A 25,016-nucleotide genomic window follows, 5' to 3' on the forward strand; every position below is an offset into this window, starting at 1 on the left:
CGTGGGTGGGGGGCTTGTGCCATTGGAGACTCACAGCGGCAAGGGGCGGACTCGCGGCAGGGGCGGAGCGCGGCAGGGCGGCTTCTGCGGGCATCCCCCGTGCAGCAAAGAGCTCCAGCAGCGCCCTGCAAGCAGGAGTTACTAATAAAGTCCTTTATTCAAACTGTGTCCAAAAAGTCTCTGGTAAAGACGGCTGAACGGTCAGCACTGGGGAATTCAATAAAGTCCATTCTAAGAAGTTTTTAAACTCCCATTTTGGTAACTGACTTGGCATGGAACTGAAAAAAGGCTTTTTTGCTTGGAACAACACTGTCAAAATTGCCCTCACAGAATGCCTCCTGTATTCCCAGAGGTAAAACTAAATTTCTGGTCTGGGGGATTGTAAGGATTGGGAGTTTTGTTTTGTTGATCAGATAAATAATCAGAACACTTCAAATCACTGCTTCATTCCAGGCAGTGAATTTTTACCCCACCCCTAAAATTCAAGGGCTACATTCAAGACACACTCCAAGCAATGTACACTGAAGGTTAACAATTCATCTACCACTTTTGAATATAGTGTTTAATGCACTGAATTAAAAATTCAAATCATACTAGGTTCCAGGTTGGGGTTCACAAACCTGTTGTGATCACCAAGTACCAAACATCATTAAAACCTGCCAGGAGCACACTGAAGGCCAGAACAGGAGAATCCAGACAAGATTAAAGACAAGAACGCACTGCCCAACTGCAGCCTGGGGTCCAGTTTGTAGAGCCCAGCTGGCACAACCTGCATTTCAGGATCTGAATCCTAACATGCAACAAGGTTTCCAGTGTGTGCCATTCCACAGTCAGTTCCTGACTTGTCCCACAGTACCTGGAACATCCATCCTCTGCAGTCCCAGAGAAATGGGATTTAAACTGATACTTATTTAAACTTTACTCCATTTAAGCCAAATACTCTGTAAAATTTCTGAAAAATTAACCACTTGCATGTAAAAACAACACAAATCTTCATTCTGTAACTGACAACACAAATAATGTTTCATTTGCACTCTAAAAATTACAGTTCTGTACAGTAAACCACAACTTAAACCCTTCTCAGGTATTCAAGTCCTACCCAAGAAAGGAGAATGAAAGTTATTATAATCTGGCTAAAGCCCTGGAGATTTATGGAGATACCTTAAATAGAACTGTAACAATTTGACAAAGCAGAGCACATCCAAATTTTGAGCCATGCAGAAGGGAGTTCACAGAGGTGCTGCTTGAGGTGTCTGCACATGGAATGACTGGACACCCATCATGGCAGATTTTGTATTACTGAACTTCTTGTACAAAAGCTGATTTCAAATAAAACATTTAATGAAAAACAATGGTTCATTTAAACAGCTGAACTTGTTTTGAGGGTTTTTTGGGGGGGCTGGGTATCTTTTGTTTTTACATCTACTGTACTGTTCAAATTCTTTTTAACCAGCTTACATGGCATCTCCAAAGGTACAAATAGAAAATGCATCTTTATAAATAGAAAACAAGGGGATTTTTTCAGCTTTTATTATAAATTGACATGACATACAAAGTTTACTTGACAGAAGTAATTTCATTACTATTTTTGGGGGGATCACCAACTTTTTGTGCAAACAATGCTAGCCTTCTTTTAAGCATTAAGAGCATAACTGCTTAAGAAATGACATAAGCAATAATTCTAGAACTACATCTCCCCTAAAATAATCTATTTTTTACATATGTGCACAGCTTTAGCAAATTAAAGCCAGAGAGAAATGCATGATGTACTATCCAGAGGCATAATTAGAGTTTGCTAAAACTCAAGAGAGCTGGCAATTCAAGGATTTTGCAATGAAAAGCTGCAGTTTCCCTCTTTCCTATTTTGTACACAAAATCAGTGACTAAGAACTTAATACTGGATGACAAATCACATCCACACCATTAGTTAAATAGTCTCACAGTTAAACACATCTTAAGGACCATCAAAATCAGTATTTACATTTTATAAATTTCTGAAGACACCATTAGAAAGCTTATATACCCCTTCAACAAATAGGGAACTGCATTTCATGGTGATGGAATGAAATAAAAAACAAAAAAATACCTGTATTTACAGCAGCATTGTTCCTTTATAAATAAAGAATATGAAAAATGAAATATTTTAAGGATAATAAAAAATTGAGGTGATGTCACTCAACCACAGTGCTTGCTGGAATAAAACCCTTCGGTGCTGATACTGTACCAGTAGTGAAACCACTTTCCATTGGAAAAAATCTGTAAACGTATGCATAAAATGTGTTAACAGCAGTGCAAAACTGCTCAAATATAGTTTAGTCAGCATCTTAGTATCTGTATTGAATACAATACATCACAGAATACTTACATAAGAAGTGCAACACATTTTCTGGTCCAATTTTACAGTGCATTTTTCCCTCAAGAGTGGCATCTCGAAAGCCAAAGCTAAGCCCAGGGCCTGGCCTTGCAGTCTGTGCTGAGGCGAGAACTTTGCGGGCAGTTGGCAGCGCAGCGCCTGCAGACGGACACGAGGCTCCAGCCTTAGCATGGCACCCAGGGTGGGCGACCCCAGGCACAGGGGGCTGCACCCAAACCCTCTCTGTAGCTGTGTAGATATGTAATAAAAATATAAAGGAGCTAAATGTTCAAGTTTAAAATGGTACACTGGGCGATCAATACATCAGAATTATCCACGAAACCCAAACTGCTGGTTAAACCTCAAAAAGCCAAGGTGGTACTTCACTGTGTCTGGAACGTGAAAAGCCAAGATCTTTCCAAACAGGCACGAGACAAAGGAAGTGCTAAGTTTGCCAACTCTGATAATTTTTAGTGTAAAAAAAATTGATTGGTAATTTATGATCAATTGATAAATGATTTCAAATACAAGGATCAAGGTTAAACTGTAAATAGTCAGACGTTATTTTCACAAAAAGCTAACTGGAGAATTTCTAAATAAGAAAAGCAGAAACTGTATCCCAATCCCCTTTCCCTAATGTTTCACAAATTCATGGTAGGAAAAACAGCCAGATACAGATGCAAAAATCTTAATATAAAAAACGGTTTTACATATACTTAAATTATGTAAATTCCATAAAGTTCTTAAGACACTAATTACTAAAATTACAAAAAGATTTTTATATTGCTCTTCATGCTCAAACTCTTAGAATATTGTCATTACATCACCAAAACCAATATACATGTAATACTTGCGTAAGTAACTGAATAAAAACCCTGTTTAAACAATATCCTTGTTGAAATCATTTATTTCCATCCAGCAGTGCCTGTTTGGAATCTCTGTATTTCTGTGTGTAATTCTTTATAGAGCTCATGCACCCTAGAACGTCACTTCAATGCTTGTCCGTTGAATGACAATTGACTTTTGACTTCAGAGCTTCTGCTTCTTGCTCTGTTTCGTGACACCTGAGATGCTTTCCACCTCTGAAATCCTCTCTCTCATGGTATTTTCACTGTATCCATTTGCTGTCCCACTTTGTTCCTCGGAAGATTCCTCGTCCGTCGGGGACGCCGATTCTCCTTTCTCCAACTTCTGCTGCATCTCTCGGAGCCTGGCCACAGCTTTGTCTATGGACATGATGCTGATGAGGTTAAAGTCATGCATGCTGACCAGGTGGAGCATAAAGTTTCGACACAAGTTCTTCTTAATGATTTTTTGTCCATAATTTTCAACAAATAGCATACAGGCATGATTCATTTGATTGTCAGCAATAAACCTGTCAAATAAGAAAGCCATCATTATGCAAGCAGAACGCTTTCAAAAACAAAGATACTGTACAACATGATTTATCAATATAACTGCAGAGAGCAGCTATTACACAGTCCAATATTTTTTCTTTTCAAAGCCCAAATGCTACTAGGCACAACTTCTTTAAAAGCCTAAACTCTCAAAAGCTTATTACAAATTATCCTTTAATGACCCTTTCCGAAACAGCTGAGCCAATTGAATTTTAAGTATTTAGTGAATTACAATGCAAAACGATCAACCAAATCTATATTATAATTTATTTGTATCAAAACTAAGCACAGTAACATACCCGTGCTTCATAACATGAAGATTCCATAATTTCATCACTTCTTTCTCTCCTTCGTTCACATCAGAAAATTCTTCAATTTGCTGGAGATTGAGAGGAAGGATAGGAAAAGAAACAAACACATCCATCAGAACTGTGTATCTGCTGCCAAGTAGTAAGAGCATACCCAAAATTCAACTTACACACAAAAATATATATAGACAATTCAGGCTCTGCAGTCAAATAAGTTAGAAAAATGTCATTTGATGTAGAGACTTTTGATGATAAACAATATTCTTATTATATACAGCCCAAACTGTGTGCTCCTGGTTCCAGCATCTCCTCTTTGAAGGAGAAAAGTAGCCACAAACAATGAAAACTTGTTCAAACACAAAGGGACTGAACTAACACTGCAAACTGAATGCATACTTGAAAAAACAAACTTTGATTCCAGGAATTTCCGAATTTCCATCAACAGTAGTTCAGCAAAATTTTCTGCTCCCAAAATGCAGGATTTTCACAACTGTTCCCTAAAAGAACTGCAAATCATCTTTTAGAAACCCCAATCTGCTTAAAACAACTTTGCACAAAGGGAATAATTACAGTAATGGTTTTCTCCCTCAGCCATTCCGGGTCCTTCTCGTCCTCACTGTCCACCTCCATCTCCTGGGGGCGCAGGGGCAGGCAGGTGTCGCTGTGGAAGTAGAGGCGGTTGTGGCCGCTGCTGTACGTGCGCTGCTGCTCCACCTCGCCGTCCTCCGACTCCAGGAACTCCGACATGCTCGCTTTCGTGCGCTTGGGCCTGCAAGGGAGAGCTCACTGCTGTCACCAGCACATCACAGAGGCAAATATTGACAACTGCCACTGATCACACAAGAGCTCCTGATCCAACCCTCCAATGTCACCTTTTGGGGAAGAAAAGTTTTAGGGTAAGGCAGTTAAAGAGAGCTACATTGTTATGAATGGATATCTCAATTGGAAAGATGTAGAAAAATCATGGGTGATGTTATCCTCCTTCAGTTACATTTTATTTAGTCATAACAGTGAAATCTAGCACTGTGTATGTCCACCTGCAGATTCACAAATCCCCAGGTATCAGAAATCTGGTTTATAGGCCAAAAGATTCTTTACAGAAAGAGTTGTTGGGCATTGGAATGAGTTGCTCAGGAAAGTGGTGGAGTCACCAGACCTGGAGGTGTTTAAAAAAGACTGGATATGGCACTCAGTGCCAAGGATTAGTTGCTAAGGTGGTGTTAGGTCATAGGTTGGACTTGATCTCCAAGATCTTTTCCAGCCTAGTTGATTCTGTGACCCACACAGAGCTGATTCTGTGACCCACACAGAGCTTGTTTGCCAGCTCCTACCTGCACACCAGGATGTGAGTGATGGGAGTCCTCTTGACGGGCCCGTTGCGGCTGAAGGCGAAGCCGGGCTGGCGATGGATGTCCTGCGGGTTCCCGGCGTAGGAGCCATCGTAGCACTCATTGATGGACACGTCTATCCGAGCACCTTTTGGATGATACTGCAGCACAGATCAAATACTCAGCAGACAGTAATGACAATGCATCAAGAGGTTTAAACAAGTGACCTTTAAATTCTGAATACCTTAAATATCACTTCTCAATAACCTGATATGGCTGTAAGTTTCCTTTCACAACACCCAAATAATTTTTAACCTCTAGAAGCAAATTACACTAAAGCTTCCTTGCTCTGTACCATTTTACTGTTTTGTATAAAACCACTCAAAACTAATTATAAAATTAAGTAAAGTATCAGCAAAAGACTGCTAGTAAGAACATTTCTAGATTTCCTAGAGCTTCAAGAGACTTCCAACCAAATACAATTAGATTGCTTTCCACATCAAAGAACACATTGATGCAAAAACAGTGGCTACATTTAGAATTCAGCCTCCAGTGGTCAGCATTATTTAATATATATATATTGAAACAAAGACAGTATTTCCCCTCCATGTAACACACAAACATTCACAGAAAGCAGCTTCTAACCTGTAGATACAGCCCTACAACTTCCTAAGCTGGAAACAGAATCCCTGCCTTTGTAGCATCTGTGACAGACTGTACAGAGTTTTATAGTGCTGAACTACAAAATGGTTACTTACAACATAATTAAAGATAAATCTGCTGTGGCAGAGTTTCAGATGTTTGAGTAAACTGTAGAGTTTCCGACAGTTCAGTGTGCACCAGGGGCAGTGCAAGTCATCGCGGGCCTCGGTCTGCTGCCTCGTGTTATTGTTGTAAAGGAACTGGTACAAACAACGAACAGGCAGAGCAAAATTAGCACCAAATGGGTTTCATTCATTAACTTCCAACCCCCAAAACCAAGCTGGATGTTGTTACAGGAGACCTCCACAGAAGCAGTTAGATTTTGGGAACACTATATGAGCTCAGTGTACTGAAACAATGGTATGTCAAGAATTTTGTTTCCCGTTGGAGACCCACCTGTCCCCCTCCAGAAGTCTAACAAGGAATGCCCTTGATCTTTCAGAACATCAGATGTATCCCCAAGAAGATTAGTTTTCTAGAATACCTCCATAAAGAGGAGTCTGTGGAATGGCTTTCAGTCTGTGAATCTGAGACTCTTTAAGGCATCCACAAAAAGGGCAAATGAAAATTTCCACCCAGCTCCCAAGCAAACATTTTAATCCCACACAATATTTCAATTCTAGTTTTTCCCTTTAATGATTATTTCTAATACCTGGTAAAATATTCGCAACTTCTGTCGAGGTTCATTTAAAACATCTCTCTCTTTTCTTGTCTGAAGGTCTGTAGGCAAAGATTCTTTCACAGCTGAAAAAAACCCACATATAGACACACGTTTCTTTGGTGCACAGGAACAGACAAACATTGTTTCTTACCCAACTATGGAAGTCCTGAGAAGGGCACTGTTGCTGAAGGAAACAGGATACTTGAATGTCCTTGGACATAAGTAGCTCCTACCAGCAACAAGGAAGTCTGGATGCTCAGTTTCCTTCACAAACCTACAGGCAAACCCACTTCCAACACAAGATTATCCCACGAGCTGAAGAATCATTCAGAGAACTTTAAAATGCTCAGGTAAAAAGCAATATTTTTCTTACTCCATTTCAGCAGAGAATTCTTTATGTATGGCTAAAAGCTGGGACATAAAAGCCATCCCTGCTTTCATATTGCTGCATTTAAATACATCACTTAAATTCAATTTCAGAAGTTCCACAAGTCTCTTAACAGGCAGCAGAAATATAAGTAAACACACAAAATATTTAACTGAAACTTTAACCCTTGAACACTGTTTGCATGTGTAATGGCACTGCTTAGTTGCTTCTGAGTCTCTTCCATACACTTTAATCTATAACAGTATTTGATTTCACACAGTTAATGAGAAAGCCCACAGAACTAAGCAGGTTTATAAATCTGCCCTCAAGAGAAACCAAGCAATGACCCTACTTGCTTCTGAATGGTGATAAAGATGGGAAAACAAGGCTCAGCTCTACTGACCTAACTTGTAGAAGATGCACTTATTTTATATTTAATATTTTGGAGAAGAAAGGAAATTTTATTTTCTGTCTGTATGAAAGAGAGGAAGCCTGACACTTTAGCCTGCACCACATCAGAGAAATCCCAATTCCATGGCTCAGTTACTTTCAGAACTTTGTAATTACAGCAAAGTTAAAGCTGCCATATTTAGAAAGTCTTTGATGTCTTTATTTCACTGGTCTGCCTTGGGAAATATGCCAAAGTAAAATGACAACACCAAATTTATGTCCCATTGGAAAAGATGAACTGGATCTTGATCAGAATATCTGATAGAACTTTTGTACAGTTTTCACTCTCACGGTATTCAGACACTGCAAACAGCACAACCATAACAAATACCCTACAATGCTGCACATTACACTACAATACATTTGTGCATAAGAGTTGGCTGTTCTATTTTGGAAGGTTGCTCTGGCTGTAACTTTATCAATTTACTGGAACATTTAGCTTTTCTGATGGAAGAAAAAAGTGGGTTCCTGGTTACACTGGCAATGCAGTCTTGCCACGTTCCTACTCTACATTTGTTACAGTAAACTACCACACACCTTCTGGAGTTCGTCAACTCAACTCTCATTTCTTTTGCAAGTCTGAGCATAAAACCTGCCTAACAAATAACAATACAGGTCTCCAAGAAACTCTAAAATACAAGGAAGCCTAGTACAAGGAAGTAAAGAGAAATCCACAGTCTAGGTGTATTCGTAAGTGTTGAAACAACAGGTGCAACCTGTTGTTCTCTGTACAAGTTTTCCAGATGTCCTTGAGCTTCACTTGCCAACACAAGGTTGTAATACAAAGTCACAAACAACTGGGTGTGAGACAAAGTAAAGATGGCACCTAAGCCAATTTTCCTTCTAGTTTCTATACTGAGCATGAAGCCATCCTTGGAATATCCCTCTGGCCAGTCTGTCCCAGCTGTGTCTCCTCCCAGCCCCTTGTGTCATCTGGCCTCTTTGATAGTGGGGTAGTGTGAGAAGCTGCAAAGTCCTTGACTTAGTCTAAACACTGCTTAGCAACAACTAAAGCATCAGTGTTATCAACATTATTCTCATCCTAAATCCAAAACACAGCACTAAAGCAGCTGCTGAGAAGAAAATTAACTCTATTCCACCTGAAAGTAGGGCACCTATAAACCCAGAAACTTACAGAACACTGATTGGACTAGGGCAAACCAGACAATCTCAGAAATCCTAGTGATGGATTTTCCCCAATGTATTTCACAGCAGGCTTTATGAGCATTGTATACAATCACTTCAATATTGTCCTGATGTATAGCTTTTAACCTTAACAAAATGACAAAATATGGGATACAACAAAGCCCACTTAGTTTTGCTTTTTCCTGCTGAGAACAACCTGAAGCAGCTGCACCAGTGAGCCCTAAGCACACAAGGGTTGAGCAGATGATTATTCAGCAGCAAAACCAAAGTTTGCTTACCTATAGTCTGAGTAGGTTTAACAGAATTTGGCTTGTTTTCTTGAGGGAGGCTCTCAGAATTTCGTGTTGCAAGAGGCTTAGCTATAGGAGCTGTAGATTTATCATTTGTGTCTCCTGTCCAACGAAGAGTAAACTGAAGTGTAGGTCCCTGAGAAAATGTTTCAAATGGAGGCAACCTCTGCAGAGGGGGGGGAAGTAAAAAAACACAGCAGAATTAAGTGTCTTCATAAAAACAATCAGGAGAATATATTCACAGAACATAAACTGTGTAATTTATGTAATTTATTTATTGCAGGTAGAGGCTGATCAGGATAGTTGAGCTTATAACTGTACTTTTACTATATAATTTGGATCATCTCTGCTTTTCTCATAATTATATGATCATGTTGAGACACAAATACTTTGCAACCATCTGGAATCTTCATGTTCTTCTCTGCAATCACTTACAACTCACACTCTCCCATGACACGTGAGCATGACTGTGTAAGTACACACAATCACTGCATCACTGAGTGTTGATTCACCTCAGTTAACAACTTCTCTCTGCTCAGCCCTTCCTCCTACACTCATACACACTCTTCTTTTCACCACTACATTTTATCAGCTTTCTCTTATGTACATAAGATCACAGCTGTCTGGGTTCCTCTTTCTTCCAATTAAATATTCTGATGTTTGCTCCTTTTAGATACATCTAACTTGTTAGAATAGCATTCAAACTGCCTGATTTTCTAGGTCAGGAATTCAGAAGTCTCAGCTGCCGTACTTACAGTAGTTGACACCTGCTTGTATTAATGATTCAGTGTAGCCAAAGCTATCTAAATTGAGAGCTAAATTAAAATATATGTCCATACATTCCCATAGGAATTATTTCCTGGCTTCTTGGCCACTAAAACAATCCATACCTTCCCATCCAGAATCGTTTCCCATGTTGCTCTTTTCTTGCTAATGGGACACTCTTCCATTTCCTGCATGGCCACTTCATATTCCCCATCCAGAAGTTGCAAGCGTCTGTCAAGACAAAATATGGATTATGTGTAAAAAGGCTCTTCTATTGTTTGTCTATTAAAATACACTATTTCACAGGAATTAAATTTCCATGAATCTAAAGACATATTTTCAGGTAAATTTTTTTGACTAGGTCTAAATCTTAGGCAAACATCATCCATAACAAAGAAAAATGTTAAAGACTAAACCAAAAATATATAAAATATATACATTTTATGCATGACTTGGTTCTGCTGCAAATCAGTCTCATTTATACAACAGCATGTCTGAGAATGTCCTTGCTTATCATCACTACAAAAACATCTAATGGTTCATATGTTGCTAAGCATATTGAAGTTATCCAGTGGAATTAAGTAATAGAAAAGAACAAAATACTGTCAAGACTTCCAAGATACAGATTAGAAAAGGACATTTCTTCAAAATTCTTCTCAAAATATACTTCTAAAACCCTGTTTGGATAAACAACCATTTTGTCAGAATTAGTTGGAGTTTTTCTTCAAGCTCCATTTTTGTAAATACCTACCTCTGCCTGAGACCTGCATTTTCCATGGAAAGAACCCTTATTTTCATGTACTGTATTTTGCCTGTTGGCACTATGATCCTTTGCAGCACAAACAACCAAAATGTCTACCCAGGAAATGGTCTGGTCCTTATCTTTTTAACTGGATCTAGAGTGCTCTAAGCTATTGACACGTGAGCTCACCACACTCCACCTTCCTTGAAATACATTAAGTAGTATCATGATAATAAATAATTAAACTACATGACAGAGTAGGCCTGTTATAATTTTAACTACTTGTTTGACTGTCCTCTAGTAATGGGAACTGATGTCTTCTGTAGCTGCCAGCAGAATGAGACCTGTGACTACACCAGCAACACTCTGGGCATGGGAAAAATTATGGCACTCAACAAAGTGTCAGCAGAAAGTGTATTTCAGAGATCTTTTCTTTGTTTAACTTTTTAATTATGCTGTCACTGATCTTGAACAGAACCAGAGAATTTAGGTCAAAAACTGGCAAGGAACAGACAAACAGATGCAAACTGCCAAGACAATATTCAAGTTCACAGATGGGAATTATTTACAGTAGTCACTGAATAGGTCTCAGTATAAAATGTGTTATGAAACCTGTAGGTTTTTAAAAAAACATAAGCATAAGTTATTGTAAATAACAACTAAAATGTAGCCAAAGACAATATACACTGTAACAAAGAAGATACTAAGCTTATTATCAAATTTCTAATATTATGATGATTAAAAATGATTAATAGAAGCTACATTTGTTTTTACAATATTACCTGTTTTTATCAAATACAGTCATTTGTGCTACAAATGTCTTTTCCCCATCTTCACGATTTGAAGAATTTCTTTTTCTTCTAGCTGGAAGCTCCTCATTGACATCTGCACATAAGAAATATGGTATTCAATCATTACATAAGCACAGACTCAAAAGATCCAACAGTCTCTATGCACTCACAAATATAACTGGCTATTGATTGTGCCATACAACAGAGAAGGACAATGCAATAAAAGACCACTTAGCTTAACAGTAATCATATTTTAGGTGTGCTCTCGTATATTTATAATTTCATTGTATTATTCTGTCAGCATAAGAATTTGGGATCTGATCTTCCTCCTCTTGTGGCTATAAAATAGTGAGAAATAAAGTTTTTCATTCTACATGTACTCTCCAAGCTGCAACATTTGTGTTGTAACACTTCTCAACAAGATTAAGAAAATAACTTTTAAAAATTTATTACTGAGGTATTTTTCTATTGGCTTGTCATTTAGTTTTGCTGAGAAACACTGACAGCACCCTCAGTGAGTCAGGAGTGACCAGTGCTGGTGGAGGAATGAGGACAGTCTCAGTGACCACAGGGCCCTCTTGCACTGTTCAACTCCAGCAGTGCTGCCTCCCACCTTCAGCACCACGTCAGTAACAAGTGGTGTTAAATTCACACAAAACCAGAAGCACAATTTCCAGCTAGCAGCTGACTTTCAGCCCCATCTCAGAAGAGACTGCAAACAAATAAAAGCTCAATCACTCAGTTACTACTGGCCCTTGTTAGTGTGACCCACACTGCTCATCCAGTCACCTCCACACGTGCCCACAAATAAACCCTCAGATTTAAAAAGCAGATTTCAAGGCTGAACTCACCAATGTTTTCATTCGTTTCACCGTTGATCAGTCCATTAAATTCTCTCCTTCCTGGGCGAGTGACTCTGAATAACAATGAGTAAGACTTCACCATATGGCTGTTGCTTGGTTCAAACTCATTACTGGAAACTGCAAGTGATGGGAAGTTGCCTGGTTTTATTTGGCTGAGGTCTGGGTTTAAAGGCACCTGCTTTTTACCTGTAGGAACCTGTCTTATTGGACAACTGACATCCTGCAGCAAAACAAGAAAGAAAAGGTTCAGGTTTTTAGATTTCAAAGTAAAGACATTAAGTATTTAAATTGATGCCATTTCTAAACTGCATTTGTTCTGCCAACTTTTGAAAATAAGCCTCATAATAAGTCTTGTAACAGATATAAATAAAAAAACCTGGAACAATCCCAGATTTTAAATGCAAACCCAGATATTTTTAAGTGCAAATAAAACTGGCATTCTATATCCCTTTCTGGCAGCAGACATCTTTCTCTATGTGAATAAAATAACATTAACATGAGGCACTTAAAAAGATTGTAGAACAGTCATTAATACTAATTTAATTCTGTTTACCTGAAGAAATTAAATGTTTTGGTTATATATATATATTTTTTCAAAGGCTTTCTATCTTCTCCTTGCAATATTTCAAAGTGCATTTTGTGCTATCTGTGAGATAAAGAACCACTTACCTAGGATTTATTATATTCAATTACCTCTCAAAGAGATCATTGAACATTGTGTAGAGTTGGGAAAACAAGACAAGATGGCCTAAATATGAAATTTGCAGGAAACATTTGGAATAACCATTAGCACCTCCTGATCTCACTACATTTATTCATACTACAATAATTAACAGAACTGGATAGAAACAGTATTAATTCTTAAAAACCAAATCAGTCTAGCATTAGGAAAGAACACAGAACACACAGCTCTGACTGCAAATCTTTCCCTTTCTAGTTAAACCTAAAGCATTACTGACCCTCCCATATTCTTGTAGTTGGGGAAATAATTTGCCAACTGATGTGAAATAAGTACAGCTAAAACGGCAAGCAAGTTGAAAGACGCTTTAAAAATAAATATAAAATTGCTTATGATTCATGGCAGCTAAAATCTGCAATAACTGAAATAAACTAAAAAACACAGGTAGAGAAAAAGCAAGGAAAGAGAGGTGTTGGCAGATGACTGAGGAATTTGAAACAATTACAGTTTGTTCCTTTTTACTCCTAAACTCTGAAAGGCACAGGCTACTTCATGATTTTGTGATTGCCTGGTTTCCTTAAGCCTCTGGACATCACAAGAGAATGAAAACTTTAATGATGTGACACACAAAAACTGAGGTAAAACCAGAAGTGGCTGAAATACACGAGTGGATGTGATGTACAGGCTGAATTCAATCAACAGACCTAAATGGTTTTTGAAACTCATTCCTCATAAAGCAGTGCAAAATGCAATAGAAAACAAGTTGAATACATAAGTTCTTAAATTTAAAGGCTAATTTCAACAGAAGCATCACTATAAGGCAGTGTTGCTTAGATATTCTAGAAGCAGCTAAACATTTTGCTTTAATGTTTATTAATTATATTAATAATTTGTCAGATCATTTTTACCTTTCGTTTCTTGTGGCAAACTTTCACCAGCAGTACTTCCAGAGTTACAGAATTTTGTTCATTCTCTGAGTTTTGTGATGGCTTATCTAAACAGAAAAGTATTTTAAGCTCTGAAAAAGTGAAGATCTATTCAATGATATAAATCCATCTGTAATTACTTTTTAACCACAGGCACATCCCAGGTACAAAGACCTCTAACCACATTCTTAGTTTCAACTCTCCCCAAACTTACTACAAATTTCCACTTGAGAATATATCCTAATTATTTTCATATTGGCTGATTTAAAGGCATAGCTGATCTCTAAAATTTAAAACAGCAAGCCTGTTACCTTTTTATAACAGAGAAAAATGTTATGGGTAGATTTAAGGACAGTTACAATATGCTAAATACAGAGGAGCTGAATTATTTTTCCCAGTTTTTTTTTTTCTTTACAGCTTGCAAACCTAAAATTTGGGCTTAAGATCTAGAGGCTATCAGGTAGGAAAACAACAAAATTACACCACCCCCCCCTATATATCATGTAAGGCTAAATAAATGCACAATAGCTGTTAAAGGACTCTCAAACTTGGAAAAAAAGTCTTAGAAAATAAGACTTTGTTTCAGAGACTGCAGACTGCACAATAAATTTCCTAGAGCCTGGAATCTTCAAGGCAGCTGCTGCCAGTGGTGTGATCAGCAATGGCAACCAAAAATCTAGGAATTTCATCTTATTTTAATGGAAAAACAGTTTTTACTCTCAGAGCAACAGAACTCTTCATTCTGGTCAAGGAAATCCAATATTCTGATATTGAGAGGCAAATCCTTATGTGCTTGAAGGACACCATGGAATGACCTCAAGTCACTAAAATATGATTTTCGTGGCTTTCATAATCATTGGCATGGCTTTCCTTCATTTCTAGACTCAACTTGACAATTTTTTTTCTTACAATTCTACTTTAAAGTAGAAGCCACTGAATCTTCCAACTATTTGAGGGCTGTGGTGTTTTTTAAAGCTACTTCAAACACCAAAGACACACTCCCAGAAAAATCACATTCTTTGGGAAAGAATCACTTTCCTCAAGGTCTATTTCCGTTTGAATGGGTGATGGCTTGAAGGATTTCTCAAAATCACTGTTTTGACTAAAACCCTGAAGGCTTATCTTCTTAACATCACAATTACACCACAGCATTTCTAAAGCACTACTGAATTAGAACTAATGAGACAGGCTGAACAAGTCAATTAAAACCTGCATCCAAACAGCAGAGAGTAAAAACATTCAAATATTCCCCTCACAGATCTCCACTAATTTCAGAGGTGTTATACAAATTAACAGTGGAATGAATAATTGGCAAACATACCATTTTTATGGAAGAACCCAGTAAATGTAAGTTGCAAATGAGCAGACAAGCTAAACAGGAGGGGATAAAAAAGGAAATGTTAGAACAAATAAGTGTTTTCTTCTCACAGCAACCACTTCACTGATGCTCAGTACAGAACTCTAATGATTCAGTCCATCCTCTTAACTTGGAAACTGCCTGGATACAGCAATTGCACTTGATGCAGAACTGAACACCAGTTTTCTCTTTACAGACTTATTCTGTGTACTCCATGACTTGATACATTAAATAAAAATAAAATAAACACTACAGTAGAAGAACATTGCCTGAAGACAGGAGATCCTGCCTTCACAGGCAGGCAAACACATCTGTTGGAAAGTCATCAGCAACAGAGCTCAGCTCTGGTGGAAATTTTCTAGAATTTCACCCTGAACCACAGTCTTGGTGTAAATTAAAAGAAAACCAAACCAACAAGTATTTTAGGCACAGTAATGAGAATTTTGCAAGGGGGAACCTGCACCTTTAGAAATAAAGGCTATCAGTTTAATCGAATCCAAATCACTCATAACATGTGCAATCAAAATAACAACTGCACCTGGTTTGTTCCACAGCCTAGACTGTTCTGCTGACCATAGACACATCTTATTTCAAATTGTAAAATTCAGGGCATATTTCTGTTGAAATAGGTATTCATAAATCTAGATTAAAAACAGTCCCAAAATCACTTCATATTCCTGAAGGACACATTGAAAAAAACAATCTGTCCCACTGCCCCACCAGACAAAACTTTGTGCACCTTCACTTCTCAGGCAGATACAATCTGACACTCCACACTTATTTTTAAACACAAACATTCCCAAGAGCTCTGAGATGACCAGCAAAAGTGCCCAACAGCACAAGCATTCAAAGGACTCTATCGACACCAACTTGCATCATTCATCCATGTTACTTTTCCACATTAAAAAACATTTTTTACAGTTTTGAAAGCACAAAAACCAACACACACAAATCAATACTCTATGTTGTTTCAACAAAGCAACTAAACACAATATATAGAGAAAAATACAATTAAGAAAAATAATATATAGTAAATCCATAAAACCTCTTAGAACACAACATTTGTAAGTTTGTTTCAGACTACATAGTCTGAAACACTGTATATAGCACAGCTGCCTCTGAAGTAGTCTAGTAATTTGCAAACACTGTGGGAAAAGAACAGGTTAAAAATAGGAAGTATACAACAACATAAACTACAAGCAATTACACTTTGTATTTTCCCAAATCCACCTCCTTTTCACTTTTAATTCCAACACACACAGATTACTTATTGACATAACTGACTCTCTTAAAAAAACAAAGTTAAGGCAAATACCTATTTGAAGTTTCTATACACATTTTAAGAGATGTCACAACAAATACTGAAAGTTTATCCCAGTACTGCTTTTCTCCAAGTTAAATGACCAGCATACAGACACACATTTTAAGATTCTGGAAGCAACATTTCCAGCAGCAACTACCTTGCTTCGAGTAATGACTCTTTATCACTTGCATTTTATCAGTCAAAAGGACTTCTGATTCACAGCCCATGCATGTACTCATTTGTACCCACACACAAATATACAGCAGGACAGTACCTGTGAGATTCTTGTTCTCCCTTCATTTTCTCTACTTTTGATAACATGTCATCTACTTTGAATGTTTTCCTGTGAGGAAAAAGCAAAAATAATAGTTTTACACAGCCACTATACCCACAGCTTACAGCAAGAAAATTCAGCCTGAGCTTTCACTTGATTTTCCATGTAAACTGTCTATATACACATATATATATATACACACACACCATTTTAGCCTTCTCTTCAGAAAACACCCTTTAGACACATACATACTTTTGTATGTAGTATGTAGTATCATGCCTGTGCTATAAGGGACACAACTGCTTCTCAAGTAGTATCAAAAATACAAGGAATTAAACCCAGAGCTTGCAACAGTAATCCTACTGCTCTAAGAAGTTTCATTTAACAGCAACATATTGAAATCCTTACAAAGAACATGTTTAACCACATTTCAACTTTGTCAAAGACAATCTTCCTGTTTTACTGACACCAACACATACCAGGAATTGACATGTCAGCCCCTCAGTCATTTCTATTTCAATCTTGAGCATAATAATGAAAATCACTCAAAACCTTACAGGACAAAAGAGTTAAAAGCCTAATTAAAACCCCAAAGCCTTATTTCTCCATACATCTCTATTAAATGGACACAATGCAAAGAGCAATGAATTTGGAAGCAACCTTTGGAACCCACTCAGAGGAAACAGGGCACAATGACAACCAATGACAACAATGTCAAAGAGAATAATCACTTCAAATCTTTCCTCTCTGTAATTCTGACATCAGTCTGCTCCTGCTCATATGTTCAGCCTGTTCTACCATACATACAATTTCATGTTCATTGCTAAATAAAGCTCACTGATGAGCAGAAGTTATTCAGCATGTTACAGAACAGTCTCTCCATTTTTCATTAAAGGCAAGTTAACATTTGGATCTAGATGCCCACAGAATTGCACTTGACTACAGTGACAACACAGGAGTGTGAGGGCACTTTTCCTGTACATTTATACCTTAGAAAAATGGAGTAAGAAGAACATAAACCATTGCCAAACACTGGATTTCTTGCACAGGGAACAACACCATGCTCTGGGGAAGCGGGAAGCATTTGTCTACAGAAATACCCTGACTGAAGAAACACTGATGTCACTCTGTCTGCAGTCAGCACGTAATGCTGGAGAATGATTGAGTTACACATCACATGGGGACCAAACAGCAACACTGGGCAACAAAAACTACAGGGCTGCACTCATAACAAGGAGAAAAACAATTATGATTTGTGTAGTAAACAATCACTGATTCAAAGCTCTACTCAGCCCAAGAGTCACACATATGAGACTGAAGAACCGACTCACCTACACTAAAACGTGGGATTGTTAAAATGAACACTGCAGTGCTCAACTTTAACAAGAGATGTTAAGAACAGAGCAATTTATTAAAAGTTTCATAGTCTAAGGTAAAAATGTCTCTGGGTGCACCTTGCTGCAGCTCATCAAAATCAGCCACTGTTCTGCAGAACAGCAAGTTGAGAGGGCTTTTTCCAGCCTGAGGAATTGCTTAAAACAGATTTAGACCAAAGGTATGTCATGAGCAGAATACGAGCCAAAAACCAGCTAAGAGACAAACATGATCCCAGAATGGGGGAAAGTTAACAATATTTCATAAAATACACTAACATCTGACCCAACTTGTATTTAGTATGTGACCATTATTGATCCAAAAAGAACAGTGGCACAGCCTTTGCTAAATCCAGACTCAGGTTAGTCAAAACAAGAGAGCCTTCCTAAAAAAAAAAGAAATCTTTCCAAGAAACTAAAAATAGCAACTAGTAAGAAATTTTTGCCTTTGAAGTTAACTTGTAAGAGCAGAAATTCCTTTAAAATAAATTACTATTTATGTTCCCATGCTCCCATGCAAAACAGACAAAATCAAGTTTTTATAATAACCATCCCTCATGCTCAGGATTTTCAAGACAACATTCACTTGTGTAACAAGTATGTGCATCTTGTGCATTCCTTTCTCCACCCACTCTTACTCCAGACAAGAAAAGTAATAATTAGCAAAGTATTAAAGTCACATCATAGCATGCCATTGTTTTGCCAATAAATAATATAATTATTCCTTTATCCAAATACTGTATGTGAAGCAATTTTACTAACAGTTACTAACTTCTTTCCAACACCATAATTTGGCCTAATAATACACTAACACCTGAAGACAGACCCAGAGACACAGTCTATTAGCTGACCAAAGCCCATCATCTCTCCAACAAGCAGCAACTTCAATACCTGTTTAGCCCAGGCTGACACATGCCCATTAACAAGTCCCTATGACAATTTTCCTATGCTCTAAGCATTCTAGGTGTTCTAAGCACTTTCTCAGTATTAAACATGTGGAGCAATATCAATAGATCATTTCCTGGTAAAAATGCAGTTTTAGTTCCCTAAATCCAAGTGATAAATTTGTCTGGCATTTTTCTCAGACTGTCATAGAGCTGGAGGTAAAAGATGCGGAGTCACAGTTACTATTCTTTAAGGAAGGTCTATTAAATTCAGAGATTAGTTCTTTATAGTTTACTTATGATACTGTTTACTGAAATGGAAATCAAAATTATCAGGAATTTAACAATGGCAACATTTAGGAGCTCTAGGGGAATAAATTTATATATATGTATAGTTCACAAAAGCAGGCAAACGGTGATGCAGTTCCAGAAAAGACTTCTTTGCAAAGAGAATTCTACTAACACTTCCACTGTTCTGAAACCAAAACGCAGATTTTTCTTAATATAAACCTCAGGATGATCTTCTATAGTTCAGATATTTTCTTTCTTTAAAGTCCCCTTTTCACCAAAACAACGAGATCATAGACCTTAACTACTTGTGTTGAATGAAGAACAGTGATTCAGGTCTTGAGCATATCTGTAAGTATTTGCCAGCACAGATCAGCAAACAAGGATCCTGCTAATCCCCTCAGGAAGCCCAGTTAAGACTCTTTCACCATTCTCTAAGTCAAAACTACCTTTAAATTACAACTTCTGTGGTTTTAAGTGGGCTGAAAGAGAAGGGCCACAGTACTGAGTGAGCATGGAAAGGGCAGAGGGAGCCCAGGGGGAACACACCTCACAATTACTTTCTGTCTTTTTCACTTTCAACTATGCTCACTCACTCCTGTTGCATTACTGTGTTTTTACAAAGAAAACATACTCACACTTTTTATTTAATCTTAAAATCAATTACAAGCATGATTTCAATTAGTCAGCATTGACAGAACTATTGAAAGAAACAATCTGTTGTTAGAACACCTCCCAACTAAACTCAGAGTTCTAAAATAAAGTGTTGAGGGAACTGGTACAAATGAGTCTGTTTCAAACAGAAATCAAGCATTACCTGTGCAGCTGAATCAACTGGAATTTGGAACAGTGGATAACAGTGCACAGGCAAAGAATTGTCTCTTGCTTCCCAGCAAGTATAGCAGATATCCAACAGAACATTTTCAGCTAACATACACATTTCAATCAATAATTAATCTAAGTTATAAGCAAGAACTTCCTGTAGCACAATTCCAGTAAGAAAAACCAAACAAAACTAAACCACAAAAAACAAAACAGCCCGAAAATAATTTCTTAACATTTTGTTCTGACTCACTTTAAAATAAGCAAAAAATTTGTTTTGATAACTTTTTAAAGAAAAAGCAAGCTGCAACTTCAAGTTTAAAAAAAATCAATAAATCTGATCATTCCTCTCCTAAGTGCCTGAAGTTGTATGTCATGGATTCAGTTTTAAGAAAAAGTTATATTGTGGCATTAAAACTTATAGCAGGAACATTAAACAATATCCAAGAGATCCAATAATGCCATAAACAGTTCCTTTAATTAAAAACATGTAAATTCTATTGATCAATAGATCATGCAAATATTACCTCCCTTAGATATAAATATGAAGTATAAATTAGAGTTGTCTGCACAATCACAATTTGTTGCATATTTGTTGTATTTAAGTCCCACAGCAACTGTTTCTAAGCAATAAGAACTTTGGTGCAAAAATATTTTAGACTAAATGTTCAGGTTACAAAAGAATTCTAAACTCCAACAAAGGATTTTCAGTGAAGGGGAAGTAACTGGAAGGGCCTTGTGATTCTGCTAATAAATAATGTACACTGCACTTGTCCCTCTGCAGTGTTTCTGTGTTTTCATCCCCACTGACAGGCAGCTGCAGCACCTCACATGACAGGAATGATTATTTTGCAATATCAGAACTGAACCTCATCTCTCAGGTGCATCCAGCTCAAAGCAACCTCTTCAAAGTATTTGCTGGAGTTCTTCTAAAATACTATAAACAGACCTGCTTTATTTTCCAGCTTTTAAAATAACTACAGAAATAATTACTGGATTCTTTCAAAATTAATTAACAAAGCCAATAGTTTTGTATTTGAGTTTTGATTTTTTCAAAACAACGGGTTAGGTTACAGTTTAAAATACTATGCTTCATATGATTGTGATTAAGCACCATTGATTACACGAGCTGGGATGCAATACAGTTTTGTTTGGGTTTTTTTTTTAAGAAGTTCTCCTCCAAAATAGAAAACAAACACGGGAGAATTAGTTACGGTTCTGCAGATAGCTCTCCACATTTGAATACTCCCAGTATCCACAGAAGTCACATGGACAAAGCTACACATACACTTAACATTGCAAAAAACCTCTTAGGTCTCAGAAATCAACTGTACACTGAAGTATGCATTTTAAAGTTCTTCAAAAGGAAAACAGGATGTTACCCTCCACTGCTTTTTGGACTTCTGCTACTTGGTGAACATTTTAGGATTACTTTACAAAAACAATTTTACCTTTTGATATTTGTTCGGGAGTTTCTGTGAGACATGTAAGTGAGAGTTCTGTGCAAAAATATTGGCTGCAGGGGAAAGAAATAGAAAATGGTTATGCTTTAATTAAAATTTTCTACAAGTGCAAAGTAAAGGAGTGATAAAACCAATTACTCACTGCTATTAGATTCCGGGTACGGAGAAATCTGTATATCTGGGTTGGTTCTAAGAAAAAGGAACACAGGTTACCCAATGCAACTTACACCTCCAGAAATAGTCTTAGAATGACAAAAAGTATCTTAGTGTGGCAATTACTTTGAAACAATTATCACAAAAGCCATTAAGTGAAGCATCACAATGTCCAAATAACTCCAAGTTATCACATTCAAGGTTACTTCACCAAACCTACAACACAAAGCAACTTCTTGTTTAAGGTGCCACAAATCAGGGGTCACAACTAAACTCTGCTCTACTTTCCACAAAATGGGTTTCTTACAGACTTTGAATGATTAAGGGGCAGAAAAACACCTCAATGTGTCACAGCCTATGGTCATATAGGTAAGTTTTCCTCACGAAGTCAATGAACACATCTGCTACGATACCAAAAGAGCACAATGAATTTACACAGCCAGGTAATTTGGATTCTGATTGCTTTAAACTTCTGGCAAGTACCAAGGTCACTTGCAGCACGTACTGAAACAAGAACAGGGACTGGCAGGTGACTGTGATCCATTATGGATCATTCTAAGGTGGGAAATTAATGCTGGTTTTAGTAGAGCAACTACTGTTGTCGGTGCAAAAGGAGAGAACATAATTCAGCTGTTCACAAAATGGACACTAAAGCACAGCATCATCTCACACAGGTCTGAGAACCAACATCCAAAGGATCAACACTTGCCTACAGCCAAGAGAAGGACCTTCAGATTACTTTTAACCAATTAAATCAGGACAAGAAGGGTTTTGTCTGATCAGGTTATTTCTAACAAGAATTCCAAACTAAACTGAAATACTCCCTTATCTGAACTGAAATAAAAGCCAATGTCACAAAGTAACATCAGCAAAAAGCTTATAAATGACTTAATACACATCAAGTGCAGAGAAAAAAGAGAATAGATGATGTACTGATGGCCATGCTAAGGCTGGTAACTCTGCCTCCATGTCCCACATAAAGAAAACAAAGCTTATTTCTAAAGAAACATAAAATTTTCTTTTCATACGACTGCAAAACATTCATTTCAAATAGCTGGAAACCTTATTGTGTGGAATTCTGTAATTAGAAGTAGAAAAGGACAGTTTTTAATATCTTTTATCCCTTTTTAAAGATATGATTCAGCCTTATTTCTACAGTTATGAATGTAAGACCCTATAGAACACATAATTAAAGAGATGTTATTACTATTGGAGAAGAAAATCTTAAAATGACCACAGTATTTCCTTTCAGAAGCCTGAAGAAAGCCAGCAAAAATCTGCTTAATGCAAATTATCACAATAACATCCGTATTTTTCAAATCAAGATAAAAGAAAGTAATTAAGATATGTGCACTTTGCCACAAAGTGAAAATACAGAGTATTCACAACTTTGAAAAGACATCTCATGTTTTTCAGTCTCAAAAAGCCCATGACATAAATATATTTTCTTAATGTATGAAAACATTAAGTCACATTCACAAGGGTGGAATTTAATTTAAAGGCAACACATTGCTGCTTCAACATCAATTTTCCCAAGTGGAAAAATTCTGAAACACTCTCTTCAACCTGCAGAGAGACATATGTCTCACAAGTCTGTATTACTCAGCAAAAGCTTAAAATAAATCTTTTATCTTTTCCTAGCATATGACCTTGAAAAGGGACAAAAACAGTCAGGAAGAATGCAATTCAGTACTACACGTGTTAGGATTTCTTTGATCCAGTATTTACTTACTGCAGTTTTCCCATGACATTTGCACACGGGGTTAACATATTATGTATATCTGTATGTACAGCTACACTGTAGCTTCCTCCTGATCCCCACCTGCTCAGCTCTGTGCTTCCCTTGTCTGACACACTCAGGCACGACCAGAAGAATTTTTTCCACCTCGGGCACTGAGAAAAAGCTCTTACAACTCAAGTCTGTGACTTGACCCATTTGCAGCACAGTATTTACTGAATACAGAGCGCCCTTACAAGGACTGGGCCATGCTTTATTCCACACTACACCAAAAACTCCGACACTGTCACCGTGTACAGCAAGCGTGAGCACTGACAGCACCAATCCCAAAACAGGATCGTGTCTTCAAGTAGGGCCTTAAAAATTCCCTTCAAATCCTGGCAGCTGCACAGAAATCTTTTAGTGCAATTTAAGTTTACTGGTCCACTGTGCTTTTAAACCAGATTTCCACAAATAACTTTCTAGCGAATTCAGGGGGACTCTCCACCCATGTGGTGCTCCCACAAGGGGAATGCCTGGGTCGCAAAGGTCGATTTCCAACGCAAAACCTCGACTACGTGAAAATTATTGCCAAACAAAGAAAAACCAAGTACAAGGAACTCTTAATCGCGTCCTGCCCCTGAAAGGGGCTCGAACGGCGGAGGCCAGAGAGGAAAGGGCCCCCTCGGCCCTCGGTGCCCAGAGCCTCCAGGGGCTGCGGGAGGAGGGAAGGGAGCCAGCCGCCCCGAAAGCCTGATGGGAAGCGCTGTGAGAACCAAGTTCATCGCTGGGCGCGGGCACACGCACACAGACACACACACACACCCTCGCCCTCCGCCGCGGGCCCCGGGCGCCTCTCGCCGCCCTCCCGCACACCGGCCCCGCTCCCCGCGCTTCCGCCCGGGACCCGCCGGCCCCCGCCTCCCCCGGCCCCGCTCCCTCCCTCCATCCCCCGGCCGTGTTTACCCCCGGAAGCCCCTGCTCCCCACAGCCCTCCCCTCCTCCTCCCGCCCTTTCCGCGGCGGCTCGGGCCGGTCCCGCCGGCTCGGCCCCCACTTCCTCCGGCGACCCGGTGCTCACTCTCAAAGGCCTGAAGAAAGAGGTCGTGGTCGGCCTGGATCTGCTCCATCTTCGGCTTCTTCACGGGGGGCAGCGCCGCTGCCGCTGCCGCCGCTGCCGAGGAGGCCGAGGAGCCGCCCGAGTACCCGCTGCCTCCTCCGCCGCCGCCGCCGCCCGCGGCACCGCCGGATTTGCCACCGGGAGCCGCCGCCGCGGCGGAGCCCCCGAACCCGCCGCCTCCTCCGCCGCCACCTCCTCCTCCGGCGGCGCCGCCAGCGGAGCCCGAGCTGGGCCCCGCTCCTCCACCGTGCTTCTGAGGAGCCATAGGGGTGGCCCCGGGAGGGCCCCGGCGGGACGGAGAGCGAGCGGGGCGGGCAGGGCCGGCCGGGGCGGGTGCGTGAGGCGGGGGGGGGACGCGCCGCGCTCCAACTCCGCCAAGTCTCCTCCGCCCCGCTCCCCTCAGCGCCGCGGCCGCCGAGCCCGACCGCCGCCGCGCGCCCGCCCCCCGCGCGCGCCCATTGGCTGCGGGGATGGCGCCGCGCCGCCCCATTGGCC

At 39.1% G+C, this 25,016-nt stretch overlaps 1 protein-coding gene across 1 annotated transcript; it reads right to left on the bottom strand.

Moving 5' to 3' along the window:
• Positions 1-1,320: 1,320 nt before the first annotated feature.
• SUZ12 (SUZ12 polycomb repressive complex 2 subunit) lies at positions 1,321-24,786 on the bottom strand. Its single transcript, XM_058038991.1, has 16 exons — positions 24,483-24,786; positions 21,675-21,721; positions 21,521-21,585; positions 16,703-16,771; positions 15,090-15,139; positions 13,751-13,836; positions 12,152-12,383; positions 11,292-11,394; positions 9,893-9,998; positions 8,991-9,168; positions 6,741-6,832; positions 6,145-6,288; positions 5,390-5,547; positions 4,629-4,827; positions 4,050-4,129; positions 1,321-3,728 (listed from the first exon to the last, which is right to left on the bottom strand). The coding sequence occupies exons 1-16, from the start codon at positions 24,784-24,786 to the stop codon at positions 3,383-3,385; spliced, it is 2,259 nt and encodes a 752-aa protein (XP_057894974.1). The 3' UTR covers positions 1,321-3,382.
• Between the last annotated feature and the right edge of the window lie 230 nt (positions 24,787-25,016).

The sequence above is a fragment of the Melospiza georgiana genome, chromosome 21 (assembly GCF_028018845.1).
Source record: "Melospiza georgiana isolate bMelGeo1 chromosome 21, bMelGeo1.pri, whole genome shotgun sequence".
NCBI classification, from domain to species: Eukaryota; Metazoa; Chordata; class Aves; order Passeriformes; family Passerellidae; genus Melospiza; species Melospiza georgiana.